Source organism: Chrysemys picta, chromosome 2, assembly GCF_011386835.1.
Source record: "Chrysemys picta bellii isolate R12L10 chromosome 2, ASM1138683v2, whole genome shotgun sequence".
Classification (NCBI taxonomy): Eukaryota; Metazoa; Chordata; order Testudines; family Emydidae; genus Chrysemys; species Chrysemys picta.
This window is the reverse complement of record NC_088792.1, coordinates 181483459-181506715: the sequence shown is the minus strand read 5'-3', so window position 1 is coordinate 181506715 and position 23257 is coordinate 181483459. Positions and strand designations below refer to the sequence as shown.

General features: G+C 39.8%; 1 protein-coding gene across 6 annotated transcripts in view; it reads left to right on the top strand.

Annotated features, from left to right (window-relative positions):
* Nucleotides 1-23257, top strand: part of JARID2 (jumonji and AT-rich interaction domain containing 2) — a 315799-nt gene that overhangs the window by 251880 nt on the left and 40662 nt on the right. For 5 of the 6 annotated variants that reach the window (XR_010598780.1, XR_010598781.1, XM_065585070.1 and 2 more), the window contains 2 exons: nt 10941-11170; nt 18151-19168. Coding sequence is in view for 4 of the 6 variants with exons in the window: in XM_065585070.1 (XP_065441142.1) it covers nt 10941-11170; nt 18151-19168 (1248 nt within the window). In the remaining 2 variants the exon portion in view is untranslated. The remainder of the gene's footprint in view (nt 1-10940; nt 11171-18150; nt 19169-23257) is intronic. The other variant, XM_065585072.1, reaches the window with a different exon arrangement.

Sequence of the window (23257 nt, the reverse complement as noted above, 5' to 3'; positions counted from 1 at the left end):
TTGGAATAATTTAATGTTATTTAAATTAAATAGAAAAAACAAAATAATCACCAAAATATATCCAAGAGGGAACATTTTAATTTCAGATGTGAGATGTTGCTAGCACAGTTGCAGCTGAGTTTCTAAGCTGCAGTTAGCCTTGTCAGTAACATAGGACTTCACCCCTACATACGGTAATTTTTTTTTTGGGGGGGGGGGGGGGGGATATCATCAGAGCTGCATTAGTCACAACCTATTTTCTTCATATGGTTGTCAGTCATATCCAAATAAACTAATCAGTGTGTGTCACCAAACATGTCCTGAACACCTACTAACCTCAGGACTAAGCCTACTAGCCAGGGTGAAAAGAACCTGAGCTGCCGTGTCCCACTACCACCAAAGCCCACATGGTCTAATAGATATCAGCATCACCCTATGTTAAATCAGGGCTGTTCACCACAATAAACAAATTCTGTATTCCCCATTCCCTTCCACGATATCTCTTTGCTATGAAGAGTTGGCCCTGCAATGTCTGCCGGATCCTTTCCCCTCCTCTCTGCAGAAGGGCACAAACTCCTTGTCATAGCCGGCTTTCCAGGGAAGATGGAAGTGGCCATTGCTGGCTGCACCTGGGTTCTTTGCTCTTTCTTCCTTCTGAGGAAAACACTAGGAGATCCAGGCTTCTCCGCTTCCTGCTGTCTCATTCCCATTTTGCATGAGAGTTTTCTTTATGAGGAACTGTTTGTAGGATCAAAGGTACTATTGCCCCTTTTTGACCCAAGCAACTAGTCAAAGTTCAGGACTCTGGGGATGCTCCAGTTGGAGGTAGAAATTGATGGAGTCTGGTACTTTGGTGCAATCTGGTTTATTTATAAGGAATGTACAAAATTCTGCTTCTCCAAAAGCAGGATGAACCAATAACAGAAGGAGCAATTTCATAGCTTGCCATCCAAGCCTCTTTAGCTGGCATCAGACCCTAAAATCTTCTTTCTAGCTGTTTTCCAGGGTCACACTATGCTTACAGGCTGTTTCTTCGTTTTCTTGCTTTTTGCCTCTGTCTCTGTCACTCACTTCTGTGTTCTCAGTTTGAGTGTACTGCCTTACCTCATGCATGTATCCACCCACCTGGTCACAAAACCAGTGAAGCCCCCCCAAAGGCACTAGTTTCTGGGTATACTCTTAGGCCTTTTTTTTAGTTGTGGCACGTTGTGTTCCTTATAACCATCTTAAGTGAAGGGTAAGTTTATTTCTCTGTTTTTGGGCCAGTTGCACAGAAATAGAAGGGAAGAGGATACCTGGCCATAGTACAGTTCACAAGTTTTTTAGCAACAATTTTAGTGTTGTAAAAGGCCTGAATCTGAACACCTTTGATTGTAGGATCCAAACTTCACACCTTGCATCAAAGTCCAGAATTAACCAGTACAGACTTGTGCATAGCGCAAATGAGACTCTCAGCTCTGTAAGATGCAGGGCTTTAAATACATGTGTATGTTGTGCCAAAAGGGTTACTGTACATTGGCACATTTTCTTTCAGAATGCCCTGAAGTGCAGCCACTTTGAAATTAGCTTGAAATCAGACACACCTGAACCCTCAGTTGGGGGTAAAGTGTTTAATTATTTTCACTCTTAATAATGACTTGATACTCTTCATCACTAATCAGAGTCAATATAAGTGAGGCTTATGCATTAATAGTTATGCTGAAGACCTTTATATAGTACTTGAGGGATTATGTGAAATGTTTTGTCAAAGGTGATGAAACATAATCTCCCCCAGAAGGTGCTTTGTGTATTAAAAGCTACCTAGTTTGAGAGTTCCTTAAGTTTTCAGTGTCTGTCATATTTGTTGCTGGTTTGTGTGTCTGTTTCAAATGAGACCACACGCAAAAGCAGATGGGAATGGCTGCTCCAGTTGAGCTTAATCTAGCATGGGAGGCAATTTTTAATGGATTAAAGTCTTTTGTTTTTACAGTACTACGTGTAGACAAACACTATAGGCCTGAAAATGTTAAACATTTGCTATGACCTAAAACAGCAAAAGTTCAAAGCTTGATTAGTGTCATTAGATAGTGTCAAATAATTGCTTCCTAATAAATGCAGGAGGCACGTTAAATTTCCAGGATGACATGATCATTTACCACTATGATTGTACTGGCCTGTAGTAGCAGTAATATGATGTGTTGCTGGAGTACTCAGTTCTTACAAACTATTTGTATATGTTTTTGTAACCTGTGGAGTCTTTTGTTCAGTGGTGTTGCCTAAGTGGAAAATACACACACATTAGAAACTTTCATACATGTGAATTAGTTTTACTCCTATTAGAGGAATGAGTAAATTGGCTTCTCTACTCCTACCCTGCTGCACTATTACGTGTATTGTTATATTCCCACTTTCATGGTATTTCCATCACACTGTGAATATCTAGCTATGATATAGAGTAGGAGAATGTATAGGGAGATAAGTGTTTGCCCCTTCCACCTCCCCCCCCCCCAAACCTTGGTGCTAGAGTGGAGAGAGAAATATGCAGTAGTGTGATAGGCATTGTCCCTGACGCAATATCGAAGTGCAGGCAGCAATAATTTTGTGGTTAAACTGTTTTCTGAGAGATTGGTGCAGTTGCCACGAGGGAAAATGGTGGAGCTGTGCTTTTAAAAATTGGTACCACTTCATTGCCACATTGCAACTGATTAGGGGAGAGTCTAGCAGATGTTAAAATGAGTTTGCAGCAGCCCCTGTTAAAGACTTGGATGGTGATAGCAGAGTCTTTTCCTGGCTTTTTGTCTTGGTCAGACATTAATATTTGGTTGAAAGGAGTCCTTTGTACAGTTTCAGGTGTATCTTGTGGAGTAATTTGTCACCATACACACCAGATATCGTTTGTCTTAGTATTGTTTATGGGAACTTCAAAAAATTTTGCTTTTTAATTTATTTTCGAACGTGTTGCAAGCAAGATGAGCCAGACAAAAGAGCAGATTGGTTAATATGAGTTTAGCAGCATTTCCTCTAAAGGAGAGAATTTGTAGTTGCTTGTGAACAGTAACAGAGAATAAAAGTGATAATTCTTGTAAATAGCATGCTCATGGACTAAAGCACAAACAAGTGCTACATGTAGTTTGTAAAACTTCTGCCAAATTGAACAACAACAAATACCAATGACTTCCCCCCTCCATTGTGTGGATCTTTGGGGTGGGGTGTTTTGAGTAAGCCCTAAAGCTAAACATGGCATTGAGCTCCCAGTCAGAGTGATTTTAATTGCTTTAGGATTCACACTAAGGGTTAAAATGGTGAAAGCTAGAACTTAATCAATTGAATCACTTGGTTTCCACTCTGCAACTGACTTCAAAGACTATCTTACCAGCTAAGAGACAAGATGAATCTTTAGTGAGAATAAAAAAAAAATCACTCTTGCTGTTATAGTATTTTTAAATGGTTGAAATAGATGTATAGAATGTGCAGCAATGGTCTTTCTATTCCTTTTTAAAATCATGTGGTTTGCCTTTTAACTTCAAGCTTCCTGATACATATTATAGAATTTTGTGGTGAATTTCAGCATTAATTTATGGAAAACAGAGGAGTCTCTGTGTTGCAGTGGTTAGAACAGAAGTTCTGGAGACTGGATTTTAATCTCAGCTGAACCATTCACTCATTTTGACCTTGAGCACATACCTCCATAATTGCCAGTGCCTAGATGTGCAATGTGTTTAAAATGTCTGCAAACTCCCCAAAATGGGAGAATCACAAGAATTCTCTTGTAGCAGACTAAGAAGCTTAAAGTAGCGATTGACTAATTTCTTCAAATGTGAAGATTTCAGGATTCCATATTTCTGACATCAATTTAAAAAAATTGTCAAAAACTGAGAGAACTGTGAATGTGGCGCTCCCTTATCTGAGAAGGTCACTTTTGCTGTCAATATACTTCAATCATCCAAGCTCAACTTTTCATTTTTCCTTGGCCAGTGCAAACTGGGCCTAACGGTATCCGAATCAGTTATAAACCATGTTCTGAAATGTGTCTAGAACATGGTTTCTAAAACTTTTACTATTAGGGCTTTTGGGCAGAGGGGAAAAAAACTATTCTTGGAAGGGTCACATTTAAAAACCTTTCTGGCAAATACATTTTTACTCTTAATGTAGATTGGGTCTTCAGATAAAGCAAGGAGACATCACTGCAAACACTATGTTGGATTTTAGGGCATCCTGCTTCTTTATTTAAAAAAAAAAAAAAGAGGAAAGAAAAACACTGAAGAACACTTCACTTCTCAATTTGCAATGGGTAATTTAGCAAAACGATTCTCAGTACATATATAGACTCGTAGTAACAAATTCCCTGTAAGAGATCAGGGGGTGCTTATTGTTCTTCATTTCAACGCATCGCACAGTGTCCTGTGAGCTATACCATAAGTAGCATCACTTTTTCAGTGTTTCTGAATATTTGCATGGGAATCCTGAATATGTGGTTGAATGCAAATTATGCTACTCAGTTTTGTTCTGCACTGAATTTGATATTTTGGGGTATATGCATGAGGTACAACTAGGGTGACCAGATGTCCTGATTTTATAGGGACAGTCCTGATATTTGGGGCTTTGTCTTGTATAGGTGCCTATTTCCCCCCCCCCCCCCCTTCCCAATTTTTTACACTTGTCGTCTGATCACCCTAGGTACAACGACTATCACATCCAATTGGATTTGTCTTGGCAAGGAAAAAAAAAAACATAGAAACATATCTGTTTTCCCCAGTATAGAACAAGAATATTTTAGAGGCATGGTGCTAGCCTAGAAAGTGAATTGCCACTTATTTGTACGATTTGCAGCCTTTTGTTGAAATATCATAGAACCAGTAATTGTTGCAATAAACATATTTTTGCACATGTAATTTTTCTGCAAAAATATTTGTAACATGAAAATTACCAGTTCTGCAGTAATTTGCATATCTAAATATGCAAATTAGACACCACAATTTGGGACTCTTGTATCTCAGCTACTGAAAAGCCTCATGACCTGAAGAAAGGAATAGGGGAGCCTGAAACTGAAAAAGAATGGAATTGAACTCTGAGTGAAAGACTTGTTACCTCACATGGGCTAATGTTATATGGACTCACTGCTTGAGGAGAGACCATTTTGACATCTGTTGGTCATGATAGGTGAGTTGAATAGTGAGAGAGGTGCTAGAATAGGACAAAACTCTGCATTTTAGCTTTGAAGGTTTGAAAAACAAAAATATTTTACATCATTAACATTCCTCCCTCTCCCCCACCACATACTTATTTACACATAGTTTTAAACGACATAATTGGCTGCAAGAAGCCTACAGCATAATCCACAACAACTGCCTTTTAACCTGTAGAATGCAGCAAGAAATCTTACCATGGAGTTGTGCACCTACAATTTAGATAAAGTTGAGCTAGGGTTGAGATACATGTACAACAATGCCATCCTATTTTATTCAGTTTAGCACCTGATGATGTAGTAAGTACCTCCTCAAACCGACATAGAAGAATTTGTGGAGTCAGAAAGTGAGTTTGTAAGAAATGCTCAGTACAACTCTGAAGATATATGGCACCTAAAGAAAACAGGTGAAATTTTATTTTAAATAGTCAGATTTGGGTGAATAGCCCACATCTCTAGTTCATGCAGGAGGGAAAAACCTTTTAAAATCGTTTGGTCCTTTAAGGCTGTTTGGGAGCCAAACGAATGTTTTCAGACACACTGACTTAAAAATTAATTTCTGCAAGAGAGAGAGAGGTCTTTGTATAATAATGCAGAATTAGTACCAGGCAGTCATTGGGTTTGGGGAGAGATGTGTGTAACGACATGAGGCGTGCATCTGAATATCTAGCTCATGTTCAGGAAATTGCGGAGGTTCCCTTTTCCTCTCCAAAATAAAACTTCTCCTTTTTACCCCTCTTCCCATCCTGATATATATATAATATATATATATAATTATAATTATTATTTATTAAATACAATTTTATTAATGTGTAGATTCATTTTATTAATGCAGCACAGGCTCTGCTGTATCTTGCCTTATCCTTAAAATACCAGTGCATAGGAAAATCTGCCACACATAGGTTTCCCACCAATCTTTCCAGTACATTCATACGGTATCTCAAGTGTAAAAATAGGGTAGGATAAGCCCAAGGAGTGTTTGTGAGGGAAAGCTCTATACACAGAGCCAGCTGTAGCTTGAACCTAACTAGTTAGTGTTTTAAATATTTATAAGACTGAGTTTAGCTATCATCATATACAGTACAAAGCAGCTCTGGTGCTGGACATGGTTTAGCAAACTTGGGTATGTGTTAGTTTTTAAGGACTTCTCTTAGAAAAAGTGTTGCAAAAAGTGCAGTACATTTTTAAAACTCAGTAAGTGGCAATTTCTTTCTCAAATGTAATTTATCTCTAGTACTGAGAAGAACCGAGGCCTTATCTGTAATGGGGTTTTGAGCCACCATTGTAGTGGTACCAGTCAAACCCCAAGTGTGGACACAATTTACACCAGTGCAGTGCAATTTGTAGTGGGTCAGGTTTCAAACACAACAGGCAAAAGTCATCGTATCTGAACCTTTCTGTGACTACCTATGCTCAGAATACAAACACAAGAGCTGAACCAGGGGAAGCTGTGCTGGTACAAATCATGTTGCACCTGTGAAAATCATGTACCCTAAGTCTCTACCGGTGCAGCTATACCAATGGCTTAAAAACCCCAGTATAGACAAGGCTTGAGTTAAGGGTTCTGTTTCCTTCGCACATTTGGTCATCACCACTGACTTAGAGCAGGGAGTTGCATGCACTCCATATGTTTCTCAAACTGCTTTAAGGAAACAGTATTCTGAGTATAGGTGTTCACAGATACATCAGATTAAATGGTTCTGAACCATCTTGTTTGAAATTATATGTATTAATAATTTGCCTATAGAGGTTTTTATTATTGCTTGGGGATAGTTCTCTCTCTTACTTGCCTTTAGCTAAAAGTCTCATTTAGGAGAACAGACCTGCTTGCTTATAGTAGCATAATAATTAAAGCTTCCAAAAGGTTTTTTCCTTTTAATTGTGTTTTTAGAAAATAACTTCAAGACCGAAACCTTTTTTCTTCCATCCTTTCAGTTGGGAGTACACTTAGTAAGAAAACTGCTATAAGAAAAGCAGGAATTTGGCTAGCAGGCAGATGAGAGTATTTCTGGGATGGCAAACACTGTCACTGTAATGAATAAATATGTATATTCAGTTTTTTAGATAAGCTATAAAGGGGTGACCATCCTACTTTCTCAAAACAGACAGCCAGATACCAGGAATTAGTAGCTGGCTTGTTTTAAATCAGATTTAGTCTCAATAGTATTTCAGTTTTCTTTTTCTTAGGCAAGTGCATGTTGCTTTCTTCTAGTCAAAGACACTTTGACAATATGATTTTCCCCTTTAATTATTTTTCTCATATGGTGATACTCTTATAATTTCATAGAAATGACCTTTTGTCACCACTTCAGGCCTGAGTCTGATTTCATTTATGTTGATTCACAGTGGTGTAACTGCATTAACTTGAATGGATTTACCTCTCACTTTCACTTGGGTGAGATCAGAATGAGAATTTTTGTGTTTATTGTAAATGCTTGATTTTTTTTGTAGCGTTAAAGCCTAATTTAACTTTGAGAGGTTTGTATACAAATATGTATATTTACGTGTACTCATTATTAGAGTAGTGTTTTATATATGGGCACAATACCAGTTCTAAGTGTTGTTCAAAGAAATGAATAGTGATCTTTAAAGAGGCTGATACCAATTATTGTTTTAATTAGGGACGGTATGACTAGAACTGCTTTGCATCCAGTTTTCTCTCTTTTCTATTATGTTTTCAGGGCTTAAGCTTTTCCTGTGAGAATGAATATATTTTTCCTCTCTCCTACTTCTCCCTCTCCCGCTTTCAAGAATCTTACAAATTAAGACAAAAGATAATTACTCAGAAGGGTAAAACTGGCAGGGTTCCCACGACACTTAAAATTAATGATCTGTTGAGTACAAAATATACTTTGTCTCTTGTTCACGCTTTTTATATATATATATAATACACACACATATACACACACACAATTTGACTTTTTGGCTATGTTTTTTGTTTAGTAATTTGCAGATATAAAATGGCAATGGGATACAGAAAACTTATCCTTTGACTTATGGTTCTGTGTATGCAGAACCATTTATGCAGTAAACCCAGTTTGTTCCCACTGAGTAAAAATGCACTTGCGTCCAGTGAGGAAATACATGTTTAACAAAGTTAAAAATTCATTGTGTGTGTAGTGCATCTTATTTAAAAAAAAACAATATTTTTGCAAAATCCTCTTTGGTTAATAATATTAGCTTTTTTATAGTGCCTTCCATCTGATCTTAGAACTCATTACAAGTAAGAATAAATTTATCCTCCTGACACCTCCTAAGAGAAAGGGATGTGTTATCACCCCCATTTACAAATTGGGAGATTGAGGCACAGAGTCTAGGGGACTCGCCCAAAGTCACACAAGAAGTTTGTGGCAGAGCTGGGAATAGAAACCAGGGGTGAAATCTTGGCTCCATCAAAGTCAGTGATAAAACTTGCAGTGACTTCTGTGGCAACAGGATTTCATCTCGGATCTTGTGCGTCTGAGTCTGATGCTGTTAATCCTGAGATCATCAATATTTTTTGTTATAACAGTAGTTTCCACTTGCTCTGTGCCCCAGGAAATGGGAGGTGCAGGGGATGTAAGAATGAAGTTACCCAGCTGACCTCAATCTTTTACATTCATCTTCTTAAATGTTACCACCACAACCCAACCTGGTAAATAATCCAAATAACCACTCAATTCGTGACACATTGAACATGTGATGTGGGCGGGGGAGGGAAAGCAGTCAGCATTGAGGCAATCTAGATCTAGAAGCACATCATTCTGTCCACTAAGGGTGTGTTTTTGTTGTTTAAAGTAATAGAGAACGTGTGTAGGTGGATCTGAAATCCCCATCCTGGATCTAATGGAAAGCATAGCAAGCGTGCGTCATGTTTACTGAGGAGAAAAAGCTGTAGTGCAACTTTCATTTTAGGAGAAGCATTTCATTTAATTCACATAAGCAAGTGTTTCAAACAGATAACACTAGTAGTTAGGGGTGTGTGCCCGGAATCTCTTATAAAATATGTTCAAAATAGTATCTTTGTGTTAAAGTAATTAATTTTCTCATCTCATTAGTTCCTTTTCTTTCTTAATCAAGGAATCTTTTTTATTTGCAGCACGTTTGCTCTAAGAAAACACCTTAAAGGGAAATTGTTGAATCAGTTTGCGTCAACAGACTTTTTTGTTGTTTGGTTACTAGAATATTCTCCAAAGGAACACTTCCATAATTTTTAAAAATTCCAGTGGAAACCATTCTTTTTAAAGCAACACCATTCTCCTGTAGGGTTTGTAATCCCAACAGTGTAACTCCAGAAAACTGATTAGAAACAGACTATAAATAGGGTGACCATCTTTCTCTATGTTGAATATGGGACACCTGGTAAAATTACTCGTATACAAGCAAATTCTACGGCAATCAATCAGAACTAGGCAGTACAAACATTCAAATTAACATCTAGTTGACGGAGTCCCTTTTATTTGCCTTCTTATCTTTAAGGCTATAGGGGAATGGTGACACTCCCCTCACACACAGTGGGAGAGGCAACGCACACCCTTACTCCTCTCTCATAGTGGCGGGGTGTGTGTGTGTGTGTGTGTGTGTGTGTGTGTGTGTGGCCGACAGACTCTGCCCTGCATGCCTGGCTGGGCCCCCGGGACAGACCCGCCTCTCCTGGTACCTGGTGTCATGTTTTCTCGAGGCAACATGTGCTGGGGCACACGGGGTCATATGCCCTCCCCTCCCTCCAGATTTCTGCCAGGGTTTACACCAGAATGTGGCCAGTAGCAGCCTTTCTGCCCTGTGCGGGAGCAAAGGGACAGGAGCTGCTTCCAGCTGTGGGGTGGGGAAATGACCTGGCCTGTGTCTTGCCAAAACTCATTCTTCCTCCATCTCTTCTCTCCTCTCCCCCTTCTCCCCCCCCCCCCCCACTCCCCGCGCAGCTTGTCACTTCCTGCCCGCACAGTAACGAAAGGCGGGTAACACCTCCCGGCTGCTGCTGGCCACCGACATAACCCAGCACAGGCAGAAAGGGGTTAAACCCTAAGAATTAGGGTTGCCAACCCTCCAGGATTGCCCTGAAGTCTCCAGGAATTAAAGATTGTCATGGGATGAAACCTCCAGGAATACATCTAACCAAAACTGGCAATCCTACTAAGGATGCATTGTGCACCAGGGCCCAGGAAACCTGACTGCAGGGCTTCAGCAAACCCAGCCAGAGAAGTGGCACAGCAGGGGAGGGAGCAGTCTCGCGCTCCCTGGGGGCAGGATGCAAGGAGGGTGTCTGTCTGTGTGAGAAGAGGGTGCTAAGCCCCTGCCCCGGGAGCTTAGCACACCCCATTCCCCCGCCATTACTGATGGGGGAGAGGGACAGAAAATACGGAACAATTTGCCCGTTTTTAAGAAAATGTCAGGACACCTGCAGGAGGACTTAAACATGGGACTGTCCCTTAAAAACAGGACGTCTGGTCACCATAACTATAAACAAACATGAAATTTGCTGGTCTGTATTTGTTCAGACAATGAAAACAGGAATATACCTGGTGAATGTTAATTTAAATGTTAAATTCTGTCTGTTTTTGATAATTTAAGGTCCTGGCTTTTTTTCAGGAAATCTGTTTTTATAGGTACACAAAATGTAACTTGGTAGTCCCGCTAGTTTTTTATTTGTCTTTATTTTGATTTGTATATAACGAGGCACCTACTAAACGTCTAATGCTGACAGCAGCTTAAGTTTTTTTTTTAAAGCTTTTTAAATGAAGAAGCTGGTTTCAAATATATATTTTTTTTCTCACACCCAACCCCCATCTCTCCACTGCTTTCCCTTCTCACTTTCCAGTCTTCAATGGGTCCAGCAAATCAACGAAGGAGAAAGAAACTACCCATAAACACAAAAGCAAAGAGACCACATCGGGGAAGGAGAGGAACAGTGAACACAGGGCTGAGAGCCGAAAAGACCAGGCTGCTGCTAATCACCATCCTACTACAAATACTGGCTCCTCAACGAAAGGGCTCACTGCTAACAACCACCACCCTCTTCATAGATCGGCTCAGGACTTAAGGAAACAGGTAATGTGTTGTACTCTCATTTGGGCACATACGATGCACGTGCTCATAACCCCAGTACGCCAGCCCCCACTGAGGTAACTTTGGAATCTTTAATGTGTGGTATGAAGAAAAACAGGGAGTTGACTTTGAGTGAGAGAGAAGTGAGAGAGAGGAAAAAAAACATTACATAAATGGACAGCCCCTCATTGCAATACAATACACATTATTACCACAGCTTCACCTCACACAAGGGTGTACATAGGGTATTCACATTTGTTTTTTTTATGAAAACTGTCTGGCACCTTTGTTGGCTTCTCTGCTGATATTTCCAAGGTTGGCTGAACACCGAGAATGACCTTTTTTTCTACAGGTGATCCTTTCAGGTTATGTTTGAGAGTCGTTGGCATTGTAGGGAAGCTTGTATTATCACGGTTTGTTGTATTGTACTTGGCCAATAAAAACTCAAGAGTCTGAGAGACTACTTGGAGTTCTTGGAAAATTATCTTCCCTTTACCAGCATCCTAATATGACATTCCAAACTGTCCCCGCTCTCAGTGGCAGTACCCCCAAGGTCTTCATCGGGCAGCAGATTTGTTGACTTTCACTCTGCTGGAGAAGTTTTAAAGGACCAATGGCCTGGTGGTTGTGGCTTGCCACTGACTGGCGTTCAAAGAGGAAGTGTCTCCATCCGTTTTTTGGCAGTTGGGGCAGGAACTCCTAAAACAGCAGTTTTCAAGTAATGTTTCTTAAATTATTTAAAAACCCATGTCGGTGCCCTTTTAAATCTTCCACTGGTACATCAATTAATCCAGTCCAAAGCCTGTTGTTGTAGTGCCTGGGATGAGAGGAGTGCAGCAGAGGGAATTTGCCGCTCTTATGGCTTAGTTTCTCTTTTCTTAATGGATAGTTCTGCAACATGCCCTTTCAGAGATGTTTGTTTGTTGGCGCATACAGGCTTTCCCTCTGGATAGCTGGCCTCCTGTAGAGCTACAATCTGGATTCTGCATGGCCCTGCAGGCCTTGGATGGGCACCTGCTAGGTTGGGCCATTAGATACTGAAAATAGCAGAAGGCAAAACACTGTATCCAGTGCCAAGAAAATACCTGCTTAGTGCAATGCTACAATAATGTTTCAGTCCCTCTTAAAATACCTCCAGCGGTTCCCTTTTGCCTCCTGAACCAAATTCAAGTTCCTCATTATTGCTTTCAAGGATCTCCACAATATATGTCCCTTCGACCTCTTCTCCTGTTCCTCCCCATCACATTTTTTGCTCATCACATGTTTCTTGACTGAATGCCCCTTTCTGTCCTTTGCCTTCTTCCATGTGGCTATCTATAACCTCTCTGTGTTCCGCTCCACCTAAGTCCCTTTTCAAAGCTCACTGCTTCAAGGCGTAAGCTATAGTGTTTATATGTATTAAAATGAAATGTGCTGTTGTAACCTTTAAGATGCTTGAGTTGTGCTGCAAACCAACTGTATGGTCATTTTGTGTTCACCCTCATCTTCTTGTTCTGCCACTCGTACCACCTTCCCCCCCCACATGCACACATACACCACACCTGAGCTCCTGTGCTGTCATATCCTCCTATTTTTACATTAATTCAGCTTATAATTTATTTGGGGCAGGCTTAGTCTTTATCTTTTTGCATAGCACTATGCATATCTAATGCTATATATAAATAATAAAAGAAAAGCTAAGGGATGATCTCTAAATGTGCTGCGTAAGATACATATTTCAATTTTGAATGTTTTTAAGCTTTGATCTTACTTGCTCTGAATGAACACTTGAATACTTATCAAAACTGGATAATAGCTGTACGAACTAGATACATACTGACATATTTAATCTTTGTACAATACAAACATCTAGTTAATATTTTGTGGTTATAGTATACCTTTTGTAATATATGAATAGCATTTGTTTTTGAACCACAATAATCATAGCTAAAATCAGATTTGTATAGTACAGCGTTTGAGCACTATAGGATTCTGATCAGGAAATTCTTTCTTTCTGTCTTTCTCTAATAGGGATTTTGGCATATGTAACCGTGAAATACTTTAAAGTTGCAGTATAAAACTAAATTAACAACAGTGTCAGCTATTCCGCATCCGAAGAAGTGAGGTTTTTACTCACGAAAGCTTACGCCCAAATAAATCTGTTAGTCTTTAAGGTGCCACCAGACTCCTTGTTGTTTTTGTAGATACAGACTAACACGGCTACCCCCTGATACTTGACACTGTTGTTACTGGGGAAAGTAACTCTGATTCCGAGATTGCCGAACAGCAGATTTTGTATTTCACTTTTTTCTATTTAGCCTATGCTGTTTAGGGAATATATGTGAAATAACTTCCTCCAGGATTCAAGATTTTTTTTTTTTTAATTTAACTTGGGCAGTTGTGTGCATTCACAATATTAGACTCTTTGTCATGCTACAATAAGGAAGACACAAATGCTAAAAATGATCCTTATATATTCCTCTACTGTTCATAGTGCTATGCAAACATAAAGTAATCTGCCTCAAATATAGTGATCATCTTAAAACTCAAGAAAATAGAAGGGGCTCAAAGTTGACAGTTTTTGTAAGCTTAAAATTAAATCAGTAAAAAAAACCTTTAATTTTCATCCACAACCCAATACTAGAAAAAAACTGGCTCCCTATTTTTATGAATCTGTTGATAACTTGACAGTTACTAGCTGAGCTATTGTAAAAGGGCTGGTTACTCATATACAGTGATTTAACTGGTTGCAAAACATTAACCTTGCAGTTAGTGGGGACAGCATTAAATTTCTGCTTCTGATGAATCTTTGTTGAATTCTTTAGTGCTTTCCAAAAAGAGGAGAGCTGTTTCATTCGAGTGCCAGCCGCAGGACCATTCTATTTTCAGCATGTTTTTGCTGGTGGTGACAGCAGGGGATGATGAGGGGGTTAGTTGTCCTATAGGAAACAAAGGTAGAGAGCATCATAGACCCACAGATGTTTCTCTTTCTCTCTCTCTCTCTCTGGTGTGCAGTTGCTCTTGTCAATTGCACACTCTCTGCCTTGCTGTCTTCCCCCAACCCCCTCCCCCCAACGCCACAGGAATTGTGGGGAGAGGAAATCTAGTTCAATAGGGCCCTCTGTTGGTCTAATAGGATAATTTAGCTCTGCAAAACTCCCAACTATGTACCAATGCAAATGAATGAATAAGCAAATGAAAAAGTTTGACATCTTATGGGACTCAAACAATTATATATTTTTTCCTAATAAGCTGTTTTGTGTGTGTGTGTGTGTGTGTGTGTGTGTGTGTGTGTGAGAGAGAGAGAGAGAGAGAGAGAGCGAGAGAGAGAGCGAGGATTGATCCTAGGTGCTGTGTGGAGGCATGTGTAAACCAATGCAAATCTAACAAACAGTCTTGAAGGAATACTTAAACTCTTTAATAATAATTTAAAAAAAAGTGAAGAGAGACACTACAGCAGTGGTTCTCAAACTTTTGTCCCGGTGACCCCTTTCACATAGCAGGCCTCTGAGTGTGACCCCCTTTATAAATTAAAAACACTTTTCATATATTAACACCATTATAAATGCTGGAGGCAAAGCAGGATTTGGGGTGGAGGCTGACAGCTCGTGACCTCCCCCCCCCCGCACGTAATAACCTCGTGACCCCCATGAGGGGGTCCTGACCCCCAGTTTGAGAACCCCTGCACTATGGAATCCTGAAGGATTCTGCATCCATTGATGGCTCCGCTGTGAAGACCAAAAGATATTGCTGCAAGACTGTGTGATGGCCCCATACAGTTTAACATTAAAAGAGCTAACAAAATTTTATGTGTTAGGAGAGTACTTTGGTCGGTACCATGAACGAGAGTGGTGTGAAGACAAATATATAGATCAACTAAAACTGAGAGGGTAGCTGAAAACTAGAGACAAGTGTATTGATATGCCTGGTTTCACTGTTAGCACAAAACTTTAACGAGTGTTGAAGGCTATTGTCAAACACTTTGTTACTACCTGAATTAAATTGACTTCTTTCTTATGTGGTCAGTGTAAGCACTGTCGCGGGATGGAGCTGTGTCACTAGACCCCCTGTGGTGAACCTGAGCAGCTGGGAGTGCGGTCAATTTATTAGGCTGACTCTCTGTGTGTGTATGTTTGGTTTGGCCGTTATTGGGGGGAGACGTATCAACTGTAGAAAGGTAAGAAAATGCCTACCACAATTATTTTGTTTTCTTTGGTACCAATCATCTGTTGGATCCTGAGAGACAAATACAGGCAAAGGAAGCATAGGTGGGTGCTAGCCAAAGAGAATTTCACATCCACCAAACACTTTGTTGATGGCTATGACCATGTTCTTTGTTCCATTTGTTTCCCGTTGAAGAAGCTTATTGCAACCTAATACAGTTTGAAGCATGGTCTATTCTGGTCCATACATATTTCTGTATGTAAATACGCCAGGTGCATGCTCTTTCTATGTATGGGAGATAGCTGTGGGCTTCTTGGGAGGGAGGACAAGAAGAGTAAATGAAACATCTCAAAACCATAAAGTTGTAGCTTATCTAACAAGACGACAGTTCAGAGGAAGTTCTCAAGTTCTTTTTAGCCTTATAGGATTGGCTTAGTGCTGGGGAATCTAGAAGAGAAATGTATCTTCAAATGTAGAAGACACTGGTACAGGTATAATACTGAAAGCAGACCGAACCCTCTTTGAAATAACTTTGTAGGGTGAACCAGGATTTAAAATGTTGTGCTCATAATGTAGGGTGGAAGGTTAGATAGCATTAGTCAGATGAACCCCTTCAGCTTCACAACTGGCTCTGAGAGATCTATCTTGTTATGCCGAGGCATTGTAATGGCACTAACTGGTTACAGTAAGTTGCAGTTTTCCTAGTAAATGCAATTTTCCAGGGGTTTATATCTTGGCAGTTTTAATTCTGTCCTAAAACTCGTAAAAGAGTTCAATGCATTTTTTGCCTTTGGGAAGGGGAATATTTTAGGTGTCTTATCAAAGTTGTCAGGATCCCTCCATTCTCCCTCCATCTGTTTTCCTGAGGCCATGTGTCACAGCTACCCTCCTAAATGATTGCCTGGGATTTCCTTTAGAGTCACTGCTACATAAAAAAGCAAGATGGGGATGCTCAAGGTACATCCTGATGGTCAGGGGCTGCCTCCACAGCTCTCCCAGGCCACACCTGCTCCAGGGAGTGAGAAACCAAAAAGAATCTTACCCAGGTCTTGCATTCAGCACTTCCCAGGTCACGGGGCAGGCTCGCAAATGCATTTTTAATTGTAAATGGTTAAGTTTTATATACAGTATAAGCCTCCGTTTATCTAAAATGCTCACAAGGAAACCTGAAACCATCCGGTAAACAGGTTTTCCTTAGAAGAAGCTGGGCTTCGGTTTCTCTAACGGCTGGAGTCATGTGAAGAGGAGAATGCTGGCTGGTTTTAAAAGGGCACCATTCCAGCTCCAGGCTCTTGAGAACAGCAGAGAAACTGTGTGGAGAGTGTATGTCTATATATACAGTACAATCCAAGGGACATAACTAAGAGAGAGGCTTTTTATTCTAGAGGCTAGAGCAGCGGAGTGGGAGTCAGAACTTCTAGGTTCTCCTTACCATTCTATCGATTTCACTGTGTGATCTCAGCAGGTCATTTAACCTTTTCTGTGTCTCAATATATCCAGTAATAAAATGGTAGGCTGACCAAACCGCAAGTATGAAAAATTGGGACATGGGGTGTGTGTGGGTGTGTGTAATAGGCGTCTATATAAGACAAAGCCCCAAATATTGGGACTGTCCCTATAAAAATCGGGACATCTGGTCACCCTATAAAATGGGGATAATAATACTTGTCTTTATTGCAGAGGGATTATGAAGTTTAATTATTTGAAAATGGTTTTGAAATCCTTGGAAGGACATTTATAGAGGTGCAAGGTATTAACTGAGTTCGGGTTAAGTGTGGTAATCCAGTATGAGCATCCATTGTCGGTACATATATAGAAGGTCCGGACTTTGGATATTTGGTGGTTGTTTTTTTGCATTCTCATAAACTGCTGATGCCCAGCTGATGTTAAGAATTTAAAGCTGCAGTGTTTAAACTTGGCTTCCTAAACTTAGTTACTTAAAGAGAAGTGACCTGGTTTTCAGAAGTTCCCTTGGAAGCCAATGATAGCTGTCCATGCTCAGCACTTCTGATGGTTAGGCTGTTACTTTTAGTTTCCTAACTGGGTTTAGATGCATAACTTAAAGCACTTGAGTTGGATAATATGATGCAATAAAATATACTGTATAGAAGTAAAACTGCCCAGATATAAAACTTAACCAAGTATCTGCACATATCAGAACTACTGTACAAACTTCTATTCTGTATTAACAATTTTAATAGAGTGCCTCCCAAAAATCAGTATACATGATAGACTGGATCCTTCACGGCCATCCTGATCTGTCGGGTACATAGTGTTTCAGCGATATAGACAAACAGATGTTTGTGTTTTTGAATATAAATTTCAGATTTATAGATTTATCAATTTCAGATCAGTAAAGGAGTGGGTGGGTGTTCTGTGCACCTTCCATTGATGTTAACCAGCCATGTCCATCTCCCTAGTTATTTTAGATACAGGCGAGTGGTTAGTTCTTTTTAGTTATAGACTCAAGCATCTGTCCTCATGATGCTATCAAGGACTTTACAGTAGATAAGGAATGGAGTAGTGTTATTAACTAGAGCTGCATGAGTCAGGTGACCCTCTCCTTAAGGCAGAGGTACCTGCCTCATACTCTGAGAGCAGGCTTGACTTTATTTGTTTTCAGTTCTGGTTTTATTTTAAAAAGTGTCCAGATCCTGCTCTTCTCTGGGTGAAACCTGTGAAATGCAGATTGCGCTAAGGGGGCCATATCCTGCAGCCTCATCAGGACTGCATGACTTGGTTCTCTGTGGGTGTTTCCATTAAAATAGTCTTTTATTAATTTACTTTTTGTTTTCTCTTTTCTTCCTTCTGCTTCCTCTACAATACTTCCGGCTTCCAAGGTTTCCAAGGTCAACGGAATCACTCGAATGTCATCTCCAGGTGCAAATGCAGCCAGTGCCAAAAAGATGAGAGAAGTCAGACCTTCACCATCCAAAACTGTGAAGTACACTGCAACAGTGACAAAGGGAACCGTCACATACACCAAAGCCAAGAAAGAACTGGTCAAGGAAACCAAACTAAATCACCACAAACCCAGTTCACCTGTTCACCATACAATCTCAGGGAAAACAGAAAGTAGCAATGCAAAAACCCGCAAACAGGTGCTATCCCTTGGAGCGTCCAAGTCTAACAATATCGCTGTTAATGGTGTCAAGGTCAATGGCAAGTTGAACCAAAAGGCATGCACTAAGGAGGTGGGGAGACAGTTGAGGGAGGGGCTGCGCAATTCTAAGAGGAGGCTGGAAGAGACGAATCATATAGACAAAATACAGTCACCCAGCAAGAAAATGAAAGGGGCGGTCAGCTTGACAGAAGCTGCAAGCAAAAAGGCAGCAGTGGAAAAGCCCTTGCTGAATGGACATGTGAAAAAGGAAGTGCCAGAGAAGATTCTGGAAAGAAATAGGCCGAAAAGAGCCACTGCTGGAAAGAATACGCCAGGGAAACAAGCACACGGTAAAACTGAAAATGCCTCCTGTGAAAATCATTCTACCTCTCAAACTGAGTCCTTGCACAAGCCACACGACTCAACAGGAAAGCACGAAAAGGGTAGTAGCAAGTCTGGGTGGGCAATGATGGATGAGATTCCCATCCTTCGGCCCTCCGCGAAGGAGTTCCATGACCCGTTGATATACATTGAGTCAGTCCGAGCTCAGGTAGAGAAGTATGGGATGTGTAGGGTGATTCCTCCTGCAGACTGGAGACCTGAGTGCAAGCTGAATGATGAAATGCGGTTTGTGACACAGATTCAGCACATACACAAGCTCAGCAGGCGCTGGGGACCCAACGTGCAGCGGCTGGCCTGCATCAAGAAGCACCTCAAATCTCAGGGCATTAGCATGGATGAGCTCCCACTCATCGGTAAGGGCTGTGGCTCCTGGTGGCCTTTGGCTTCGGTTTATAAGCATTGCGCAGTAAATTTTGTGCTTCATTTGATTGTGTGATTAATTGAATCCCTGTGAAACTGCAGGACGCTAGATTTCCCTCTGTTTATTCATAGACCAGGTGCCGTGCAGGTGGGTGCAGTGCAGGCTTCTCCATGCTGATTCACTTAAGCACATTATTACTGCCTGATTCTTCATTGATTTTACCTAGGGCAAAAGGCTTCATAGGTCTCTCTACTCAAATTTCAAAACCATCTCTTTTCCCCTCCAACTTACTTGTAAAAATAATAAATATAAATATTAAGATTCTTGATCTAAAGTTACATTGGAAGTTTTTAGGGGTTTTCCAAAGAGGTTTTCTGTTGCAATTTATGTAGTGCTGCTAAACTAGAAAATGAATCTTACTTTTTCCATCTCCAGAATTTCTTCTTTCAAAAAAACAATCAACCAGCCAAACAAAAAAAGGTCTATGAACTGACTTCTGTTTGGTTATCCAGACACTTAAGATCACAAATTTCTAGTGACCTGCAGACATTTAACAACCATTAAGTGTCAAGAATAAGCAGTAAAATGTGGTTCATTGCAAAATGGCGGTTTCATTATTTCTCCCAGCAGGTAGCTGCCATGGCTAATGCCTGAGTGAGAATTGTTTATTTAAAGGAATTCCTGGTTTATGGTCTGCTGTCAGATATGACATAAGTAATAGAAAGGTGACAATGGCTTGTAAAGAACATACATGCTAGTTAAGGGAAACATTTGAATCTTTAGGAAATTTAACTTTAAATCTGCTTTTTCTAAGCAGCCTAGAAAATATAATACATTTATCTTGGTTGCTTCAAATTTTTATTTAACACTTCTTTTTTTAGTAACTTCTAACCAAGTTATAACTCAGAGACCTTTAACAGTACAACTTGAGGCACTACTTTTGTAGTTGAGGCATTATTCCCTGGGAGGCAGCTCTGCACATTACTTTGTTTAAAGAAAACTCCTTTCTTTCTACCTCAGGTGTACACACCATTTTTTCTATGTTAAAACTTTATTTCAGTTTTCACAACATAAATACATGAAAAAAGAAGAAAACAAAAGAATTCAGACATTGCAAGATTATAATATTAACCAAGAACTCCTCTGTAATGTGCAGTACAATATTTCAACAGGATTTAAGAAAAGGGAGTAAGGATTAGTATTCTACAGTACAATACCTGAAGAAAAGTAGGATTGCTGTAATATTAAGTTGTGAGATCAACTACTCAAAAGTTCAGGGAATTCCAAAAGTTAAGATTACTCTAGCAGAATTAAATTGATCCTTCGGCATTTCTAATATCTGTAATGGTTGTATGTTAATAACGAGGAGTATTAAATTCATGTTACATTGGCAAGGGAAAGAGGAAAATACAACATATGTGCAATATGGCAGCGTTAACACCTACTGATGCAACATTAACTTTTTGATTAAATTTCCTGGCTCTTGCGTATCTGGTCTCACAGCTTTAAGATTGTGTTACTGTTAATCTTTACACATTTAATTTCCTATGTATTTTAAGTTTAAAATTCAAACAAAATGTTGAGGAGAAGGGGAAGAGAAATCTGAAGGTAATCAGAGCACATGGATTAGAAATAGATTGGCTTCAGCAGTAGAGATTTTAAATTCTTTGAAATAACAAGTGTGCACACATGCATACTCCTGCTGTAAGGACCAAATCCCGTTTCCACTGAAGATCATTGAGTTTTGCCATTGACTTCAGTGGGGCCAGGATGTGGCCTTAAATGCACACCTGAAGATTTTTTTTTTTTTTACATTTTTTTCACTGAGCTTGCTCAGTATTTCAATTTTCAAATAATCCCAACATTGTCAAATCAAAAGGTTTTTTTTTTTAAACTGTCAGATGAGTCCTTAGTAACCCTTGCCAAGTCTCCAATTTCAGCCATTTGCTATGAGCCCTGGAAGTTTCACCCTAAAAATGAGTGTTTGTTTCAGAAAGTTATGATCATGTGAAATGGAGTTGTAACTGAAACCATTTAACAATCTTTAACGAGGGCAGGTGTTACAAAGCCCCCACAGTAGTACAGCATACGTATTCAGTGAGAGGACTCAAGCTCTGACATTCTGAAGTAGCTTCCATCTTGTTGTGCTTGAGAACATTACATTTTTAAGCATGTGATGAAGTGTTTTGAGATTGGTGATTTAAACTGAGCATGCAGATATTTATGTTGTATTACAAAGCCATTTAATATGAAACTGAGCCATTAACATAATCTTTCAGAATTGAAGGGATGTTACTCAGCTTCATACAGATCATATACCTTCCATTTGTTTGTCAATGGTGCATGAGCAAAAAAGCTGTGTGTTGCTTGGGTGTGATTTTATGTGAAGGATTACAAGTAACGGAACAAAAACCTCTCAAATTTGTTTCCTTTCTCCCATGGTGTTGCTCTCACCACCCCTCTCCTCGTAGGTGGAAGTTGCACTACTTCAACTAGGAATGGTTGCTACACAAGACATACTTGTTCTGCCCTTTGACCTACCCTAGAGCATTGTCAAACACTTGGAAAATCGTTGCCTATTGTTTCAGCACCAGTACAAACTATCCTGTGGTCCAGGCTCAGGCATTTTTGTCATCTAACCAGTGATGCGCTATCAACATTTTAATAAGGGACTCCCCCCAAAATGTTCTGCCTCAGTTGCAGCACTGTTGATAAACTTTGCAAAAATTTTCCATGTGTCTCCAGGCTCCTGAGCCTCGTCACTGAGTTTGCCTCAAAGGAAAGTGCTGAAGGGTAGGGAAAAATGGTCAAGGAAGAGAATGGAGGAGATGAGAAATCTGAGAACAGCTATGAAATACTGTAAGACAGTATGGCTAATTTGCAGGAGATGCACACATACAGCTCAGATGCTATGCTAAAAGGCATAGTAGAGGAATCTGAACAGGACAGACTGTTGATTGGGTTTGAGAGGAGGTAGCTATCATCGCAGCAGTGGAGGTGTCATTTAGAATGATGATGCTTCTTTCTGGTTTTACAGTACTGTTTCCAAGTCATATTAAATTCACATTAAAAGACTGCTAATCCTTCATGTTTCCATGACTTTCTCAGAATGGAAAGAGGAGATAAGGATGACTTGGGAACAGTGTTGATGATCGTAATGTTGTGTTTTTAGTTTTTCCTATAGCAGTTGTCCTCCTTATTTATGGGCAGTTTTTGGTCAGTTTGTGAACCTTTTTCTGTTGATGATTAATTCTGTCCTTTGACTAAATGTGATACTGAGATTTTCTTTAAAATTCTTATTTTTGGATGGAAAGTTTATCATTAATTTGACTGTCTTTATGCTAGAATTTAAAAGCTTTTTTATAGTCTTTATTTTTTTTTCTTTGATTGAAGTTTCCCAGAAAGTAATGAATCATTCTCCTGATGGTCTTGCAGTTTCTAAATACACAGTGTAAAATGCAAATAACCATCCTTACTAAATTACTAGAGGACGCCACTCCGTGGACCCATCTGGAGCTTTTTACTTTAGATCAGTCACATTTCATCTGTTTGAGTTGACAGAAACATGTTTGTGATGCTTATGGAGATATGAATCTCCATTTTCCTCAGTTTTTCCTCCTGGTTTTCCCCTTGTTTTTGTTTACTAATGTAGAAAAATGCTTTAATAGTAATACTTAGCTCTTATATAATGCTTCAGACTTTGAAAGTGTTGTACCAATGTTTAAAAACTCTGCACTACGCCTATATAAAGCTGGTTGGGAATTTTTTTGTTTTCAAAAATGCTGATTCATCAAAACCAAAACTTTTTGTGGAAACTCAGTTTTGACTAAAGTTCACTGGGAAGGTTTCTGAGTGGATGAAATTTCAAGGAGGGTGGGGAGAGAGATGAGGGAGAGAGAGAGATTGGGAGGCATGCCCTCAGAGTAGCTGGGTATCAGTCGGGTATTCACTTGGAATATAGAAGACCAATCTTAATCAGGCAGAGCTAGGGCTTGAACTTGTGACGTGGCAACTGAACCCAAAATGGAGGCCAAAAGTAGCCGTGGGGAAGGTTAGTGTGAACACCAAAATATGATCCACT